The sequence below is a fragment of the Oncorhynchus masou genome, chromosome 6 (assembly GCF_036934945.1).
Source record: "Oncorhynchus masou masou isolate Uvic2021 chromosome 6, UVic_Omas_1.1, whole genome shotgun sequence".
Classification (NCBI taxonomy): Eukaryota; Metazoa; Chordata; class Actinopteri; order Salmoniformes; family Salmonidae; genus Oncorhynchus; species Oncorhynchus masou.
Genome location: NC_088217.1, coordinates 19,954,266 through 19,973,381, shown reverse-complemented (window position 1 = coordinate 19,973,381; position 19,116 = coordinate 19,954,266). Strand labels below are relative to the sequence as shown.

At 38.0% G+C, this 19,116-nt stretch overlaps 2 protein-coding genes across 2 annotated transcripts; both read left to right on the top strand.

Annotated features, from left to right (window-relative positions):
* The first annotated feature begins 223 nt into the window (after positions 1-223).
* Positions 224-6,745, top strand: LOC135541497 (uncharacterized). The gene is made up of 6 exons (XM_064967812.1): positions 224-365; positions 1,323-1,682; positions 5,491-5,619; positions 5,851-5,937; positions 6,064-6,097; positions 6,343-6,745. The coding sequence occupies exons 1-6, from the start codon at positions 317-319 to the stop codon at positions 6,359-6,361; spliced, it is 678 nt and encodes a 225-aa protein (XP_064823884.1). The 5' UTR covers positions 224-316; the 3' UTR covers positions 6,362-6,745.
* Positions 6,746-14,956: 8,211 nt separating this feature from the next.
* On the top strand, positions 14,957-17,644 carry LOC135541496 (T-cell surface glycoprotein CD8 alpha chain-like). The gene is made up of 7 exons (XM_064967810.1): positions 14,957-15,125; positions 15,544-15,873; positions 16,021-16,107; positions 16,284-16,394; positions 16,620-16,659; positions 16,835-16,902; positions 17,301-17,644. Exons 1-6 carry the CDS (start codon positions 15,071-15,073, stop codon positions 16,890-16,892), a joined length of 681 nt encoding a protein of 226 aa, XP_064823882.1. The 5' UTR covers positions 14,957-15,070; the 3' UTR covers positions 16,893-16,902; positions 17,301-17,644.
* Positions 17,645-19,116: the final 1,472 nt, after the last annotated feature.

The window sequence follows — 19,116 nt, the reverse complement described above, 5'->3', positions numbered from 1 at the left end:
TGCAAGTGTGTGTGTGTGTGTGTGTGTGTGTGTGTGTGTGTGTGTGTGTGTGTGTGTGTGTGTGTGTGTGTGTGTGTGTGTGTGTGTGTGTGTGTGTGTGTGTGTGTGTGTGTGTGTGTGTGTGTGTGTGTGTGTGTGTGTGTGTGTGTGTGTGTGTGTGTGTGCAGTAGGCCTGGTTTGTGGCTGTGTTACACTTGGCCATGTTACTTCAGTTCCTCCCCTGTTCTCTGGCAGATGCTTGAAGGGTAAAGAAAGCACTTTTGCCGACCCTCAGCTAACAATCGAGACATACACCACAAGTCCACAGCCACTCAAGATGACCCCATTGGGACTGGTCTGGACAATGGTGTGTTTGATGACAACAGGTAGGACCGCAATATTCTGTCTACCCACTGTCAAGTTCTTCTCTGTTGAGTCCTCAGGAACAGCGTTAGACCCAACTTGACAACTAGTGCAAGTCAGAATATTAAATGTGTGTGTTATTTATTTGCTTAATGGAGTGTTGAAGAGGCCCCTGTGTTTTCTTTAAGTTTCTTTATATAAAGTTCTTTAAAATATTTAAGTGATATGATGTTTTAGTCTGCGATGATTAAATAACAGTAAATAAAAAACTATGCTGGATCAAAATGCACAGACCCTCAATATTGTCTTCCAAGACATGACGGAAATTCAAAGACGACCAAGAGCTATTCTTAAATCCAACGAGAAGACTGCAGTTAAGATATGTATACATATTTCTGTGACGCATTACATATAAAGAAGCCAAGCGAAACATTTCAGCAGTGTCTCACACAATGTTTGCTTCATAATGTTGCCTTTATAGATAAGTCTCTCCACTAACCTTTCATTTGTGTTTCTTCATGGTTCCAAGGCGCTGTCATTTAACATTTCCACTATTGCAAAACGACTGGTTTGATGATAGTGTTGGTTTGTGTCTTTTTTTTTTTTCATTTTACATTGAGCAGGCTCAAACCTTCTGTTTTCTTTCTGTCTTTCTATCTCGCTTGATGTACAGTATTTCATGTATAATTGACCTGATTTAATAAACAGGTGTCCACAATCCTGGTGAAAGCACAATAATTCATTTATATTGACACACAAGCAGACAATGTTTCAATCTTATGTCAGGTAAGAATATTGTAGGACAGCGTACATGTTACGGACGTCCATCATGTCTTCTTATTATTTTGATCTCAGTCCAGCACGCAAAAATGGCAATAGGTCCTCATTCCATCAGTATTGTTTATATACTGTATGTCTCCTTTGATGTGGTGGCAGTTTGTTGAGCAAAACTAAACCTCCATTAACTTCCCTTATCCCAGTGTCCTGCCAGAGACTTTCAGAGTCCGACTTCGTCCGCTACCCCAAGATCAACGACACAGAGGTCCTCACCTGTGAGTGTTCCAGCCGCTCCTGCCAGATGGTCTTCTGGTTCCGCACTCTCCACAACAACCTTGACATCCAGTTCCTTCTCAGCCTCAACAATGCTGGCCGGACCAACCACGAACCCAGTGTGGACAAACACCGGTTCCAGGCCAGTAAGCGGGATGGGGAAAGCAAGATGACTTTCACACTGCGCCTCATTAACATAAGTTCAGAGGACGCAGGGCTGTACACCTGTTTGCTCCAGAACCAGAAAGAGAACGAGTTGTGGAGGCCAGGAGTTCTTCTCAGACCTGGAGGTGAGAGGAACCCATTCCCCTGCATGGCACTGACGCTTCCCATTCTTCTTATGGCTAAATAGAAGGGTTGGGTAGGTTACTTTCTAAATGTAATATTTTGCAGTTACTAGTTACCTGTCCAAAATTGCAAGTAGTAACGTAACTTTTGGATTAACCAAACTCAGCAACTAATCTGATTACTTTCACTTAGTTTTCGATTACTTTGCAATATATAACTTTTTCGGCGACCTGACCAAATTCACATAGAAATATGATTTATAGATCTGTCATTCTCATTGAAAGCAAATCTAATAGATCTGATCTATTGGTGCTCATTTTTGGGTCTTTTACTTTCAGTTTTGTACACCAGCTGAAAATACAATATTTTTGGTTATGGAAAATATATTTCACAGCAGTTTAGATGGTACAATGATTCTCTACCCCCCTCAAACTTAACTCTGGACCTCGAAGCCGGTTCTTCTGCTTTAGACCTGGGACACCTGCTGGGTGCAATTATAATCATGTAGAGCAGAAAACCAGCAGACTCCAGACCTCATAGGTAAGAGTTGAATACCCACACTCTACACTATATTTGCTTTTTTTCACATAATCTGAGATTAGGCAAATTAGAAGAAGACAAAAATGACACCCCGCCTGTGTTTTGGTATTAATAAATAAAAAGCTGAGGGATTGGCCAGGAGAAATGTAACCATTCTCAGATCAATAGACAGAGCTGTGGATGCAAGGACTGACCATCCATATCAAAATGAATGTTTTAACCACGTTTTGGGGCTATACAGTGTTGGTTCACATTTATATTAAGGCTTCTCATGGGGTGTGACAGTTGAACTTAACTCGTGAGGCATTTATAAGTTATATTCTTCAAGAATCAATGGGTATATATAATACATGTATAAGTCCAATGGATGTAGCAACTACTGATGGACCCTTTGAGTCTTATTTTGGAATCAGAACAAATTAGATTGAGCAATAGAAGCCCCACTCATGGTCTTCTTAAATGTAAATAGTTTATGACAGTATGGAGCACAATACCACGGAGGAGTTTAGAAGGTGGGAACTCTTCAAACTTGAATTTCATAGACTGGGATCTGCACTATGCAGCTGTAGCAAGAGCGCATTTTTCACTGATGATCCACTGGTCGCAAAAACAATGATTGAAAGGCAGCTTAAACTTCTTAAATTCAATCATTATTGGGTTAAAATACACATATACATTTGTGAACAGCCATCCACAACACAACAACCACAACCCGTAAGGTGCAAATAGATCAATGAGAGAGTGTGTGATTCACATACATGTGCTATGTAGATATCAATAATAAGTGATATCCGTATCACCCCGTAGGCTACACCACTGCTGTCGTCCTCCAAGCATTTATTCAAATTTGATAATCTGATGGGTAATCAATGTGGATGCTGCTAGAGTTCGCAAGACAGAGCTTGGAATGTAGCATACAACATTTTCCCGCTATCCATCAAATGCATTTGGTCTTATGGTCAGACTCCCTCAGGTGGAACAAATTGAGCTTTTTTTCAAAGCTGATTTGAATGTCATTGAGAAAACAGAAAGGTGTCAAAGATTGTTTTCATAAACCTCCTTTCTGAATGTAATCCTGAATGTAATCTAGTTTTTCAAAAGTATCTGTAATCTGAACTCTGGTTATGTAACACGTTACACAGTTTCCATAAGGGATTTCATGTCATCTGTTACTTCCCAACCCTGCTGATTAGAGATGAGAAGGTTCCTGAATTAATCCAGAATTCCTACATTTACAACCTAGAACCAGGGACACAACTTTCACTTTCATTCGGAAATTGCATATTTGTCCCCCCCAGTTTTATCATTGGAATGTGATACAAAACGAGGCAACGTGGTGCTTTAGGACCATGCGGACGCCTCCGAGCGGTCGGGTAGAGTGTTTGGAGCATTTATTTGTCTGGCAAAATAAAAATTTTTTAAAAAATGATGACCCCCCCACTTCTAAAACCAAAGTTGTGCCCCTGCCTATAACTATACTGAACAAAAATATAAATGCAACATGTAACAATTGCAACGATGTTACTGAGTTACAGTTCATATAAGGAAATCAGTCAATTGAAGAAAAACGTTTTTTTTAGGCCCTAATGTATAGATTTCCCATGACTGGGCAGAGGCACAGCCATAGGTTGGCCAGGGAGGGCATAGGCCCACCCACTTGGGAGTCAGGTCCACCCACTGGGGAAACAGGCCCAGCCAATCAGTGTAAGCTTTTTCCCCACAAAAGGGCTTTATTACAGGGCTTTATTACAGAAATAATCCTTAGTTTCATCAGCTGTCCGGGTGATTGGTCTCAGATGATCCCGCAGGTGAAGAAGCCGGATGTGGAGGTCCTGGGCTGGCGTGGTTCCATGTGGTACTGCGGTTGTGAGGCCAGTTGGACATACTGTCAAATTCTCTAAAAAGAGGTTGGAGGCGGCTTGTGGTAGTGAAATGAACATTAAATTATCTGGCAACAGCTCTGGTGGACATTCGTAACGCATGTTGTCCGCCGTAACGTTTGTTGAAAATCTTACTAAGAAGCTAAGATCCAAGATTGTTTTTTTATATCAAAATAAATCATGCTTTAGTATTAAAAATAGGAGAAAGATTGTTCAAACAATGCTTATCTGTGTATTGGATTTTAGTGATACTGTTAACATACATGCAGAAACCTCTAAATGAAAAGCCTTGGGCACAGTCTACCATTCCGCAATACGTTTATACAGACATTGTAGTCTGTAAAAAGAGAGCTGCATTCTCTTTTATTTATTTACAAAGCAATCTGACAGAAACTCCTTCTATATGTAACATCATTAATTAAGATAAGAGTCATAAAATTCCAAAACCGTTCACAGGAATGGATAACACTAGAGATCCCTTCAGTCTCCACAGATTTGGGAAAATCTGCATTTAGTTTTTTTGCCTCAAATGTCTGGAACAAAATGCAGAGTTCACTGCAGCTACATGTACTGGTGCCACTCAGGCAGTTTAAATTATTGATTGAGGACCTTTATGTAGTTAAATGTGATTGCTTTTATTAAATATGTTTAGTTTTGTTTGTTGTGTGCTGAATTATATTGTTTTATACACATATATCTGTATGTTGTTTTAATTTTCTGTTTTTATTGTAATGTGTACAGGGCTCTCTTGTAAAATAGATTTTTAATCTCAATGTGACTCCCTGTTTAAATGAAGGTTAAATACAATTCCTGCAGTCAGCATGCCAATTGCATGCTCCCTCAAAACTTGAGACATCTGTGGCATTGAGTTGTGTGACAAAACTGCACAAAATTGGAGAGAAATTATTTTTTGTGCGTATGGAAAATTTCTGGGATCTTTTATTTCAGCTCATGAAAAATGGGACCAACACTTTACATGTTGAGTTTATATTTTTGTTCAGTATAGTTACACAACAGTAACTATAACTCTCTTACACTATACTCCTGTATTATCTTTTGAATGGCCTGAGAACAGACCAATTTCCTGATTTTCCATGGTCTATACTCTTAGAATAAAGGGTTCTTCGGCTGTCCCATAAGCGAACCCTTATCCCTTCATAGCGCTAAATTGGGATTCATTTAATTTCTAGTGAAGTCAGGATGAAAGTGGGGAATTCAGCCTTGTTATAGAAAAGAAAAGCAATAAGTTCATTATTATTTTGCGCCGGTTGCAGATCCATTTCCAAGCTTCTTCATCTGTCCAAATCTCTCTCCATGATCTTTTGTGCATTTTGTCTCTCTCACAGTGTTTCTTATATCCATCACATTGTGTATTTTTGTGACCCACCAGAAACTCGGCCAACATTACTCCCCATCACAAAGCCTCAGCCCCAAGGCATCCCAAACAGCATCCCAAACAGCATCCCAAACAGCATCCCAAACGGCCGCTGCACCAAAAGCAACTATCAAACCCCAAAAGGTAAGATTCATAAGTTTAACAAGTCTGTCCAATAAGTTGTTTTTATTGTAACAGGTTGAATGTTTTCAGCTAAATCCACACAAACAGTATCCCATTATTTAGTGGTCTCACTCTCTCTTTTGGAGAACCAGGGCTATGTTTATAACCCCAATGTTACGTAACTAGTTACGTTGACACGATATACGTCCCAGCAGTTGAAACATTATTTAACAGTTTTCTGTTGTGTTTCAGGCTGTGGCTCCAAGGTTCTCTGGCCGTTGGTTGGAGTGCTGCTGGCCCTGGCTGTGGCTTTGATCTCCACACTGTACTACTTCAGCCGTGAGTGTCTTCTCTCCTTCCTTACCTGCCGATAAGTCATGTAGTAATGTAGAAATGTAGTAATGTATTCGTGTGTATTACAGTTACTCTGCTGTTGTTCTGAATTTGTTTTTGTATGTGCTACAGGACTACCTAAAAAGTGTCGACATCAGTTTGCCAAGTAGGTTCTTGTGTAAACTTTACAAATCTGTGATGACATCTTCCTCTCCTCCTCTCCCCTTTTCTCGCGACACGATAAAATCTATCTTCCTGCTGCTGTATCAATCTCTGGGACTTACTCTTTTTCTCAGAAGTAGATCTGAGCCTGTATTCATAAAGTGTCTCAGAATAGGATCAGTTTGGCCTTTTAGATCACAATGAATACGATTACTTGACTTTCTTTGACTGTTTGTATCTGCCTCACAGGAAAGGACCATTGGAGTAATTCGGAGGGGCAACACTGCAGACTCAGAGACAGTGCTGTATTTACTGTATGTGTCCTTACAGGGATCTCCTTCCACTTTATGAATCTGAAGACTGTTTTATTAGCATCTTACTTTTCTATTCTTTGTTCATTACAACAAAGAAACAGCCTCAAGTTCCAACTGTCTAAAAGAAAACATTTAGGATTCTGTTCACAATGTTAATGTCTCTGGCTATGGATTTGTAATTAAGTAGATGTTTCAAATATAAAAACCTTTATATTGAGCAGGTATTACTCTCGTATGTGCTAGTATTGCACCAATGCTATGCATTCTGCTGCAGTAGCCTAATGTTATGATTATTGGATGTGTGCAACATGTATTGATGATAAATAAAAGCTGTAAAAAACAAAAAATAGAATTACTTCATGTCTACGTACTGTCATCTTATCACAGGGACCAGATAAAAGTGTGTGTGTGTGTGTGTGTGTGTGTGTGTGTGTGTGTGTGTGTGTGTGTGTGTGTGTGTGTGTGTGTGTGTGTGTGTGTGTGTGTGTGTGTGTGTGTGTGTGTGTGTGTGTGTGTGTGTGTGTGTACAGCATAGTGTATGTGTGTGAATATGTGTCTATAGCAGAGTGTGTGTGTGTGTGCGTGTGTGTGTGTTATTTCCTTGTTTAGCTGTTGAGTAGAAGACTTTTAATCTCACTGTGTGTGTTTAAACACAAACATAATCAAGCCTGCTCTCCACTATTTCACTTCACATTGCGGAGAGCAGGGACATTCTGTAACACTGTATATTAAAAGTATTTATTGATGTCAACACAATATTAGTCTACATTATAAACACACATAGATAACGCTTGTTTAAAACAGCATGCACACCTTTATCATTTGAATGGGGTGATAAAAACATCTGTCTTCGTTTCTTCGGGTCTCAAAGAGTGTACAAGACCCTTTCCTGTGTGACAGAGAGAGAGGAGAGAGAGTGCGCTGCGCACATTGAGATGCTATCGCTCTCTCTATCTCATTGTTCTTTTAACTTTGAGTCCCTCATCTTGACGCTGAAACAAAACAACCGCAGCGCGACCACAGACCACGCCACAGGCAGAGAGAGAAAGAGAAAAAGGAGAGAGAGAGAGAGAAAAATAGAAAAAGGAGAGAGAGAGAGAAAAAGGAGAGAGAGAGAGAGAGAAAGAGAAAAAGAGAGAGAGAGAGAGAGAGAGAGAGAGAGAGAGAGAGAAAGGAGAGAGAGAGAAAGAGAAAGAGAAAGAGAGAGAGAGAGAGAGAGAGGAAAATAGAGTGAAAAGGCATGTGTACATTATCATCAGACATTACAAAACCCTAAACTTTATTTCAACTCCTGACATTGCGTTGAATGTCTGTCACATTGTTTATTTTTTTATGTGTCCTAATAAAAGAAGGGAAAAGTTGACTACAGTGGTTGATGGCAGAAGTGAGCATCAGAAAAGTGCACATGGAATTGTAGTTCATAGTTACACTTTATTTTACAGTGTTTATACCTAATCACTTTGTAATAATTACACCTTGGCTTCTTTGGGATTCATTGAAAAAATGATCACTATGTATAGTAGCTGATGAACCATGTTTCTTTGGTATTTCTATCATATAATGTCATATTAAATAAATAGGAAACACTTTAATTTACACTCTTGGGTAACACTTTATTTTACAGTCCTGGTACACATTCACAACAGTCCTAAGACATTGCATCTATCTGGAATGGTAAGTGGTTATCCTAAAGGGAGATGTGCTGAACACTTCATAGAATCTGAAGATATTCTAAGAATACTAATAAATGTACAAGAAATATGAATTCTTGTTGCCGGAGCATAATAAAACTTGGCATTGAAAACTATAACTGAAAAGTAATCCTGTCATTTAATCCATGATTTCTGTTTGAGCATAGTACAAATAATGTATATCACTCATAAATATACACTTGAACAAACAATGTAATATCTATCAATGTAATATTAGGATTACATGAAACACAACAGCGCTCCTAAAATGTTTCTCTTTTATTTGATTTGAAAGATATTTGAAAAAAAAGAAAAAAACAAACAATGATATTGTGATCAGAACAATAGTAGTATATTTAGTTAAACACATATATAATATATAGTATAGTTAATCCTGTGTACAAAATGTAATGTAACTATGGTTGAATATATTATTTTTTATATTTCTGCTATTCTCATCATTTGTAGTATTTGTAATCTCATAACTGTATTTATTTACATTTCCTTCTGACAATATAATTGTTAACTTGGGCTCATCCATTTCTGTTACTATTGTTACAACAAAAGGCAATCAACAGCGGTGGCAAGAACCACTTTTATTTACATTTGTCATTGTTTCATTTTCCACAAGCTTAAAATCCATAGCTTTTTGAAAAATAACAATTATTAAAAGCCAATCATACACACTACAGTCCCCTGTATCACACTTTTGGTAAAATACTATACCAAAAATGTTTCATCAACAAATGGTTATGTACTATAAGAAACACTGAAATATAGTTCACCTTACACAAGTAATTAATTAAACAATGCTAGATGAATCATTAGGCAAACATTTCTTATGAAGTGCTGCATGCAGTTTAGTCCTAAACAAACACAGACAAGGAATTAGCTAAACTCAGCACATACATGTTAACACAAATCTTCTGAAATAACAGAAACTTTGTCATCCATGAAAATATATATATCTCTGACAGTTTAAACTGAGTACAACTTATTTTGAAGCCTGAATATTTCAAATCTCCCTCTTGAAAGATCTCATGTCATTGCCATCAGCATTTCCAAAAACAAACAAGCCCTTTACCAACTAATGTACTCTTGGTTAATTTACAATAGACTGATAGACTTTAACACTATTGTGTTACACATTGTCAATTCTATAAATCTGGTTACAGATTATAGAGTGTGTTTACGTACATGTGTGTGTTTTGTGTCTGTCTGTCTGTCTTTGTCTGTGTCTGTGTCTGTCTGTCTGTTGGTGTTTTGTGTCTGTCTGTGTCTGTCTGTCCATTATCTCACTCTAACGATGACAGACATGGCAAGCTTTGTCACAGCTAGTCAGCCATTGCTACTTACTGTATACTGAGATCATCCAACGGTAGCTTCTCTGTCTCTTCCTTTCCCACAATGCATAGAGCCCCTATAAGGGCAGGGGAAATGATCCTAATACTGCTGCTGTTCCATCTTAAATGAGAGGAGCCTACTTCTGACTGCATTTGAATGGCGAGTTACTCAAACTCTCTGTGTGTCTAATGTGGTCCTAAATATTCAGGGAACTCTCTCTCTCACACAGGCATCCCCTGGTCATCCCTCTAGACACAAACACACACACACACTGTTTGGGGTCGGAGAGCCCTCATTGTGAGTAAGACAGGGAAGCCCAGGTAGGAGTAGAGAGAAAGCACCATGGAGGGTTAGGTGAGTCAACACAGATACAAAGGGATGGAAAGTGGCTAACTGTCAGAGCCCCTATATCTCTGTCTGACTGGCTCTTCCTGGACACCCACCTTCTAACTACAGAACACACCAACACGATGCACAATCCCCCTGTGGTTATGAGTTATTGCGTCACTTACAGACCTACAGTTTCAGGCACTGACATTCAACATGACATTCAGATTTTAGTTACTTTGGGCTACTATAAAGCAAGTAAAAGTCATCTTTCCTTTTCCAAAGTAAAAAGAGGGCATGAGGTGACGCAAGACATGATTGCAACATGAACAAGGTGAGAGGAGCACTTAATTGCATTTCTCAAATGGAAACTTAAATGGAACAGTTGTTATGCCTACAGCTGCCCCAGCTAGCACATTTGGTTCCTTGGAAGTTGTGGGAACATATGTTTTTGGTTACACATTGGTTGAGGGATCAAAGCCATAGGTTTCCTGAACAGTAATATGTAACTTTTTTAAAGCATCTGTTCTCGGAACGTTTGTTTTTAGGTTGTAGGGAGATTCTAAGAACGTTTTACTCTGGTTCCTTTAAAGTTTTCCTGGGAAGTTTTATTCATTATTTATTCTCTGAGAACAGAAATTATGTTATTTGGAGGTTTTTCAATAACTTTGTTAATATTTTCACTGAATGTTTCAGACTTTTAATAACACTGCTGTCTTATTTTGGGGAAAACTTTTTTTTTACTCCAACGCACAGATAGGACACATGGAAATGAATTTCCTTAGGCATTAATCATACAAACAAATGTATTTTTTATTGTGACACAGCATCAATGAGATACAAATTAGTTCATTTTCGCCTATTTAAACAGAGCCCAGTTCAAAGGAAACAAGCACTCGTTAAGATTAGGTGTGGCCAATTAGTGGGCCAAGACGGCTGAACACACTTAACAAAATAGAGGATAGAGAGAGTTTTGTTGATGCTGAGAAGGGAATAGAGTACCACAGTATGAGTCATAATACCCATAACACCTAGCGGTCAAACAGAGAAATGATTCCACTAGTTTTCCACCATTCATTTTTCCCATAGGGGATTTTAAAAACACTTAAAAAAGGGATGTGTTTCGTGTAGGCTTACACTGGCATGATGTTTTGATAACTGATGATCTGGACTAGACTGCCTAATCGAGGCAAAGGTAGGAATCTCTGGATTAACTATCTAATGTTAGCTAAATGTACTAATGAATACATTAGCAAAATTTATTTATGGCCAATTCTGTGAACTGTCTTGTGCAAGTTTTAAATTGACACAATACCTTTTAGCAAAGGTGTCATCGAAAGATGACATTTAAGTGTTTCAAAAATCCCCTATGGGAAAAATGAATAGTGGAAAAACAGTGGTATAAAGTACTACACAAGTAATTTTTGAGGTACCTGTGCTTACTCTATTTATATTTTTGACTACCTTTAGTTTTACTTCACTACATTCCTAAAGACTTTTCACTCCATCCATTTTCCCTGACATCCAAAAGTACTCATTACATTTTAATGCTTAGCAGGACAGAAAAATTGTCCAATTCATGCTCTTATCAAGAGCATATCCCTGGTCATCCCTACTGCCTCTGATCTGGCGGACTCACTAAATACATATGCTTTGTTTGTAAATTATGTCTGAGTGTTGGAGTGTGCCACTGGCTTTTCCTAAATAACAAAATATTAATAAAATGGCATCTGGTTTGCTCAATATAATACATTTGAAATTATTTGTACTTTTACTTTTGCTTTTGATACTTAAGTATACTTTAGCAATTAAATTTATTTTTGATACTTGAGTATATGTAACGGTTCTCGTCTGTCGAAGGAGAAGCGGACCAAAATGCAGCGTGGTGGTTATTCATGTTCTTTAATAAATGAACTAGACATGAAATAACGAACAAAACAAAAACAACAGACGGAACGTGAAAACCTATACAGCCTATCTGGTGAACACAGAGACAGGAACAATCACCCACGAAATAATCAAAGAATATGGCTGCCTAAATATGGTTCCCAATCAGAGACAACGATAAACACCTGCCTCTGATTGAGAACCACTCCAGACAGCCATAGACTATGCTAGATAACCCCCACTAACCCACACACCCAATACCTAACAAAACCCCAAGACAAAACACACCACAATAAACCCATGTCACACCCCGGCCTGACCAAATAAATAAAGACAAACACAATATACTACGACCAGGGCGTGACAGTATATTTAAATCCATTTATACTTTTTGTAGTATTTTACTGGGTGATTTTTCACTTTTACTTGACTCATTTTCTATTACGGTATATTTACTTTTACTCAAGTATGACAATTTTCCACCACTGTGAAAAACTATTGGGCCTCCAAGTGGTGCAGTGGTCTAAGGCACTGCATTACAGTGCTAGCTGTGCCACTGGAGATCCTGGTTTGAGTCCAGGCTCTGTCGCAGCCGGCTGTCACCGGGCGGCGCTCAATTAGCCCAGCGTCGTTCGGGTTTAGGGGAGGGTTTGGCCGGCAGGGACGTTCTTGTCCCATCGCACTCTAGCAACTCCTGTTGCGAGCTGGGTGCAATGCACGCTGACACAGTTGCCATGTGTACAGTGTTTCCTCTGAAACATTGATGCGGCTGGCTTCAGGGTTAAGCGGGCATTGTGTTTCATATTACGCATAGGACTCATATCGACCTTCACCTCTCCTGAGTCCATACGGGAGTTGCAGTGATGAGACAAGACTGTAACTACCAATTTGATACCACAAAATTGTGGAGAATATAAGAGGTAAAAAATGTTATATATTTAAGCAATAAGGCCCGAGGAGGTGTGGTATGTGGCTAAGGGCTGTTCTTAGGCATGGCGTAACTCAGATTGGCTGTCAGCGCCCAAACCACACAGTTTATAATTTCAAATAACATTCTTAGAATGTTCTCTGAACATTACTAAAGTTTTCTTGTGGATTTATGGAAAGTTTTCTTAACGTTCCTTGAACAATTTGAGAACATGACTTTAAATAGAACCATGAGGAAACCTGTAGGAAACGTTATGCTGAATGACTGAAATTCCCACAGAAGAACGTTGTTTGTTAACGTTCTTGGAACAATTTGAGAACATTACTTTAAATAAAACCATGATGAAACCTGTAGGAAACATTATCCTGAAGTACTGAAATTTGCACTGAAAACATTGTTTCTTGATGTTGTCAATGTCAAACCAGTTGGAGAATGTTCCTAGAACAATACCAACATTTTAATTAAATGTAACCTTGTTTGAACTTTTAGGAAATGTTCTGTTAAAGTACTTTTTTGTCAAGTTCCTTAAATGTGCTCAGAATGTTCCAAAGTCAAGCAATTATCCTGCACCATTCCCGGAAAGTTGTGGGAAGGTTGTATGCAAAATAACTCCAGCACAACCACGCTCTAACCAAGCTGTAAGAAACATGCTTTTCAGAACGTTATTTGCTAGCTGGGGCGGGTCTTGCGAAGAGAGTGTTGCTTAATATTGCTATATATATATATATTGAAGTTAAACTCATGTTGCTACATTGTTACAGGGTGTAGGCCTATACAGCGTTGCGCCACATGTGATGTCTCTAGGCTGATCGTATGAGTTGGTTTCTGCAGCCTACGCTCTTCCGTCAGTCTTCTGTATATCCTTTCCATTGAATGTACATAAGCTTCTTTGTTCATATCTTTGCTGTGTTTCAAACTATTTCTAACTGAAGAGAAACAAACAAGCACTAACCTTTTTATGGGAAAGGATAGCAGCTTTGCTGAAGCAGACGAGTAGGGCGATGTCATGGCTCTGTCCAGCGTGCTGAAACTGTCATGTCCTTTCCTGCGTTTGGAGAGGTTGGCCAAACTGCAAATATAATGTGGGCGACACATTCACCTACGCAAACAAATAGGCAAGAGATAGGTGATTATAACTATGGCCTGTATGTCCGCCAGCCTGTAGCGAAATATCCATGTTGATAGGCCTATAGCCTACATCGAGTCTAGGCTACAGAGTTGCTTTTTGAAAAATGTTAATGTCTCAAAACATTGGGTTCTGCAGGCCTCAAAACCTAGGTCCCCGCTGATTCACGACAACAGGTGCCGTCATTTTCATTTTCTGGACTGTTGGCTATTTTTATAAAACGATATGTTACTTTTGGCGTGAACTATTTCTTGCATTTAGGGGGCGATATACCCGAACATTCATTCGCATCACTCAATATCTTTCACGAATAAGCCTTGTTATTTATGAACATGTATAGTTATAGATGTAAATGTTATCCAAATGAATCCAAAAGTTATCTAAATGTATTTTAATTATATTTTATTTGCCCAAGGGAAGAACCCTAAAGTGTTGTATGAGCAGAGCCTCACTCTTCAAAAGAATCAAAACAATTATTTGAATGTTGTCTCAAATCATGTCATAATATTCAACATTTTATTTATTAACAAGCTGCTTACACATTTATTGAGAATCCTAGACTAATGCAATGCCTACTCACAATTTGTTATGTCTTTAGCAATATTGTATCCTTCCTGTACACTTGCCGCTGTTTTTTCTACTGTGAATTGAAACAATTTAATTTGAGGAATTGAAAAAATAAATAGCACAGCTGTGTTTCAAACCAGCCTATCCTAACATATTTTCAGCCACCCAGGTAACAGTTTATTTCTAATTATATTTCTAAATCTAATATGCTATAGCCTATCTATGAAACTTTGACATAACACCACTGACGTAGGCTGTAGATTAGTAAATCACAGCCTAATGTTGACACGATATAGGCGTAGGCTACTACATTATTAATACATTACGCAACAAAGGTAATAGAAATAACACAAATACAATCAAATAAACACTTATATCACTTTATAGACCTATTGATGATATTATTCTGCTATTCTTGCAATAAGATGTTTATCAAAGTGGCAGCACAGAGGCACGTCCTCAAAAGTGTATGTCATGACCTGCTGCTCTTGACTTAAATTCCTCCTTTGAAATGTTGACACATTGTGCTGTGTGTGTGCGCTTCAGAGCGCGTGTGGTTTTTTGCGTAAAGCCAGCCTGTAGCGAAGCGCAGCGCGGATTGGTGGGCTCTGCTCGAGCAGACTTGCAGACCACCTTGGGATACACGAGCTCTGTGCAAGACTCCTGCAATGACCTCTTTTACCAGTGATGAAAGAAGACTTTGGGCGGGGTTTAGGGTCGTGTTGCGCTCCTCATCACACCTGTTTCTACATCCCATGAAGAAGAGCTTGAACGTGTTGCTGTGCAAAAGGACATGAACATGGTCCAAAAGTGGATGCAGACACTTGTGTTACTGTTCTTTTGTCAAGGTAAGTCAGACTTTTTCATATTACTATCCTGTAGTACGTTCATTCCCTTCAGAGTAGGATAGTTTTAAAGTCGTCGATGGATTTCAACGATATTGCCAGAATACTTGCTCTCTCACAGACCTAGTTCATGAAAAGTGTTGCTATATAGGCCAGGCCTGCTCAACATAATTTTATATTGTATTTTAATTTCATTTTGAATGGTAACGTATTTGTTGGCCTAATCAATTCTGTGTTTTACGTTTGTCTAGAGTGTATTTTTTAAATGAAATATATTGTTTAGGCTATAGCCTAAACATCACATGTGTCACGTTTCAGTAATTGCATTTTGAATTAGCCTAATAAGACATCTTCAGTAATAAATTATTCATTTATTCATTAGTTGAATCTCTAATTTCTTTTTAATCACAAACGTTATCAGAAACTCTCCAACTGAGTTCTCTGACAGAGAAAACGGATGGAGAGAGGGTGGAGATCACTTGTGCACCAGTCTCTAAGACTAAGAGCAACATGGTGATTTGGTTTAGAGTGCAAGACAACGCTGGAATGGAGTTTATTGCATCGTTTAGTACCAAGGACGGTATGAAGAAAACATACTTTAACAATGAGGTCTTCAGCGAGGAGCAGATAAAGAAAAACATCTTGATACTGAAGGCTTTCAAAAAGGCTCGAGATAGTGGCGTCTACAGCTGTGCATCAATCAATGGTAACGCGCTTGTGTTTGGTGAAGTAACTCGAATTGCTGGGCCAGGTGAGTAGGCTAGCTAGGCTACATTACATAAATAAATTCTATCAGAATAATACAATTATAGAAATCAATGTTTTTTTAAAATCAGGTGTTCTTTAAAGCCTATTAACAGTCTGAAAGTTATCCATGCTAACACACCTCACTTTTTAGCCCCTATGACAACAACAACCACGACGACTACACCAATGACCACAACCATAGAGCTAACCAGCTCTACAACTGCCAAGTCGTGCAAAGGTAGAATATTTATTGACATCATCATCATCACATGTATTCTTATCATAATATAAATGTCCTCATATTTTTTATTGAGTTGATTTTGATAATCATAGTAGAATATTTCATTATCCAATGGTGTTTATCGTAGCACATTTATCCCAAATGTCTTCTGTGTTTGACTTGTGTTTTTGCAGTGGGAAAGGTGGACCCTACTGCATCCTGTGATTTGGTTGTTTGGGCCCCATTGACTGCTGGCTGTGGCTTCCTCTTCCTCCTCCTCATCATCACTGTATGCCACTGCAACCGTGAGTCCTGCATTCACTCACCAATATAGCCCCATGTACCCATGAAACACCCACCCACCAAACAAAACAAGAGTATTGAACCAACTGATGTAAATATGCTGCCATCATTTTCCAGTTAGAATGTATGAACATTTTCATATAATTTCCATATAATTTTTTTAATTAATAATTAATAATATTATATCAATATTATATATTATTTATTTGTTGTTTCTTTTGTTTCAGGGATAAGAACAAAAAGATGCCCACATCATTACAAAAGACAGTATGTTTTCCTTCTTTAATATGTCAAACATGAGTCCTGTTATGATGTATGCAGCCTAGAAAATTAGTAGTTGAAAAAAGAGAAGGTCCACACTTTTGGGAGTTTTCTCCCCTAAAAGTCCAACTGAGTTTGTAGTTAGAAAGACGAGCTTCTCTTATTTTTCTCTTGTATTCAGGCCGAGAATGGCAGCACCGGGGCAACAACATCCTATAGCCAACAACAGACTTTTCTAACCCTCAACAGGTATATCATGAATAAACTCTCCTCAACCTAAACATTCCTTTTACATTCTAAATTGAGAGGTGTGTTTTAGAATAGGATAAAGCAGCACGCACAAGCTATGTATGAACACAAAAATAATATATTGGTTATTTCAAAAATGATTTCACATAATAATCCTTTGTGAATAGTATTGTTCAGTGATTATAGTAAGGTAATTCAACTTCTCGCTGTAAAAAAACAAGAGAACACAAAGCACACCCTATTGTTTGAGTGACTACATTTAAAAAAAATAACAATTGAACATATTAAAACTACCTGACATTCGCAATGTAGTTACTAATGCTTATAACACAGATGATTTATATAACACAGGTGATTTATGTAGCTTACTACATGTTTATTGTCTATTCTTCTCACAGACACCGAGAGAGACGCAAGGTGGTGCGACGTCTCTACTATCAACCATTCAGTTTGTTAAATTATACATTTTTACTGAGACATTTTCTCCGTAACCCCATTGAAATAGTAGAAATATAAGAATTCACGCTCTCTTCATTTAATCAACATAATAGCTTTATGGCAGGTTTGTGTAGATGATTCATGTCGTTACTCAGTCTAATGACGAGATATGTATTGCTTATAGCTTAGTTTAAAATTATGTTATGAGATACTTTTCTCCTTATGACTTTCATGGCCTGTAAATGAAACCAAAGACAAAAGCTCTGCAGTGAAACTTCAATAAAACCAAGGTAACATTTTCAAACTCAAATGTCGTATTCAGTTTCTTCCTAGACTTCTATGAATGTTTGGTAGAAATGTGCCATATAAAGCAATATTTTGGAATACTTGAATGATTGAACCACAGTGTATGTAATTGTGTGTGTTCTTGTTACTGTAGGACAATGTTAGAGTGAACCTCTATCTCCGTTACTCTCTATTAGTAACCTCTTACAATCTGAATGAAATGACAGAAATGGTTAAACTACATAGATTTGTATTAAAATGTTTTGAAATCTATTCAAATTCTACTCAAGTGCCCAAGGCCATTGCACAAAAAAAGAATAGCCTACTTAAATTGGAGTTGAACACGTACCAAAGCTCCGAGAAGGAAGCAGCTTTGCAAAGCTTATCAAAATTTAAAAACTACTACAAACTACTTCGTACAAGAAGTGAAAGATTTTCAGAATATTACTTATGAATTTAAAAAATATACAGTATATTATAAAGTTCTTCCCCCTAACTGCAACACAAATATACAGTAAGTTCCCTATACCACAGGATGCTTTTACACAAATGTATTCCACTACTGTCATATCTTGTTTTTGGCATTTACTTATTGGAATTAATTCATTTATTGGCAAAAATACATTTAGGTTACCTCATGTTAGCTACAGGTTACCTCATGTTAGTTTTTGTTTTCGGTTGTTGAGGGTGGCACAAGGAGTTACTTCAGACCCATGAATGTTGAATACACACAGCAAAACACAATTATTATTCTCATTTAAAAAATAATAATAATAAATTAATTCCCATTTCAAAAATATCTCTCAAGTTTTAGGTTTGAGACATGCACCTAAATATGTAGAATTATGCAAAGTAGACTATGCTGTACACTAGTGTATTATGGTGGCTTTTCTGTATACATCAAGATTAGACAGACATCCCGATCCTACATACACACTATATACTGTTCCTAAACCCAGCATTCCCTCCCCCAACGCTGTAGCAATGTTTCAGCAACATCACTGGTACATTGGGGCAATGCAGACTGTTAGCTAGGATGGACAGGATTCAACAAATTCTCTGTCAATCCTAGGAAATAAGTTAGGACAAACTCTTACACTCTCTCTCTCTCTCTCACTCTCACTCTCTCTCTTGTTCTCTCATTCTCTCTTTCTCTCGTTCTCTCTCTCTCGTTCTCTCTCCTCATCTCAACGGAAAGAAACCAAAACTAGTACAATCTTCATGTGCAAAACCAAGCAGGAAAGGCATTGCACACTGTGTGTGTTTGTTTTCTATCAAGTATACGTTCTCCGCCATTTAGAAAAATATAATCATTGTTCACAGCAGCTCCCTTGAGTGGCGCCTCCGTGTGGCAAGGGACTTGTAGTGCGCTATAAGCCTGCAATGCATCAGAAATGTACATCAGTCAATGTCAAAGGCCATACACTACCAGTCAGAAGTTTGGTCACACCTACTCATTCAAAGGTTTTTCTTTATTTGTACAATTTTCTA

What these genes read in the sequence shown, in the direction of transcription:
- LOC135541497 (XM_064967812.1), top strand. Translation starts at nt 317, where the DNA reads ATGACCCCATTGGGACTGGTCTGGACAATGGTGTGTTTGATGACAACA. An exon ending in GGTGTGTTTGATGACAACAG is followed by an intron (nt 366 to 1,322) that starts GTAGGACCGCAA and finishes CCCTTATCCCAG; the next exon opens with TGTCCTGCCAGAGACTTTCA. An exon ending in AGTTCTTCTCAGACCTGGAG is followed by an intron (nt 1,683 to 5,490) that starts GTGAGAGGAACC and finishes GTGACCCACCAG; the next exon opens with AAACTCGGCCAACATTACTC.
- LOC135541496 (XM_064967810.1), top strand. Translation starts at nt 15,071, where the DNA reads ATGAACATGGTCCAAAAGTGGATGCAGACACTTGTGTTACTGTTCTTT. An exon ending in AACTCGAATTGCTGGGCCAG is followed by an intron (nt 15,874 to 16,020) that starts GTGAGTAGGCTA and finishes CTCACTTTTTAG; the next exon opens with CCCCTATGACAACAACAACC. An exon ending in CACTGTATGCCACTGCAACC is followed by an intron (nt 16,395 to 16,619) that starts GTGAGTCCTGCA and finishes CTTTTGTTTCAG; the next exon opens with GGATAAGAACAAAAAGATGC.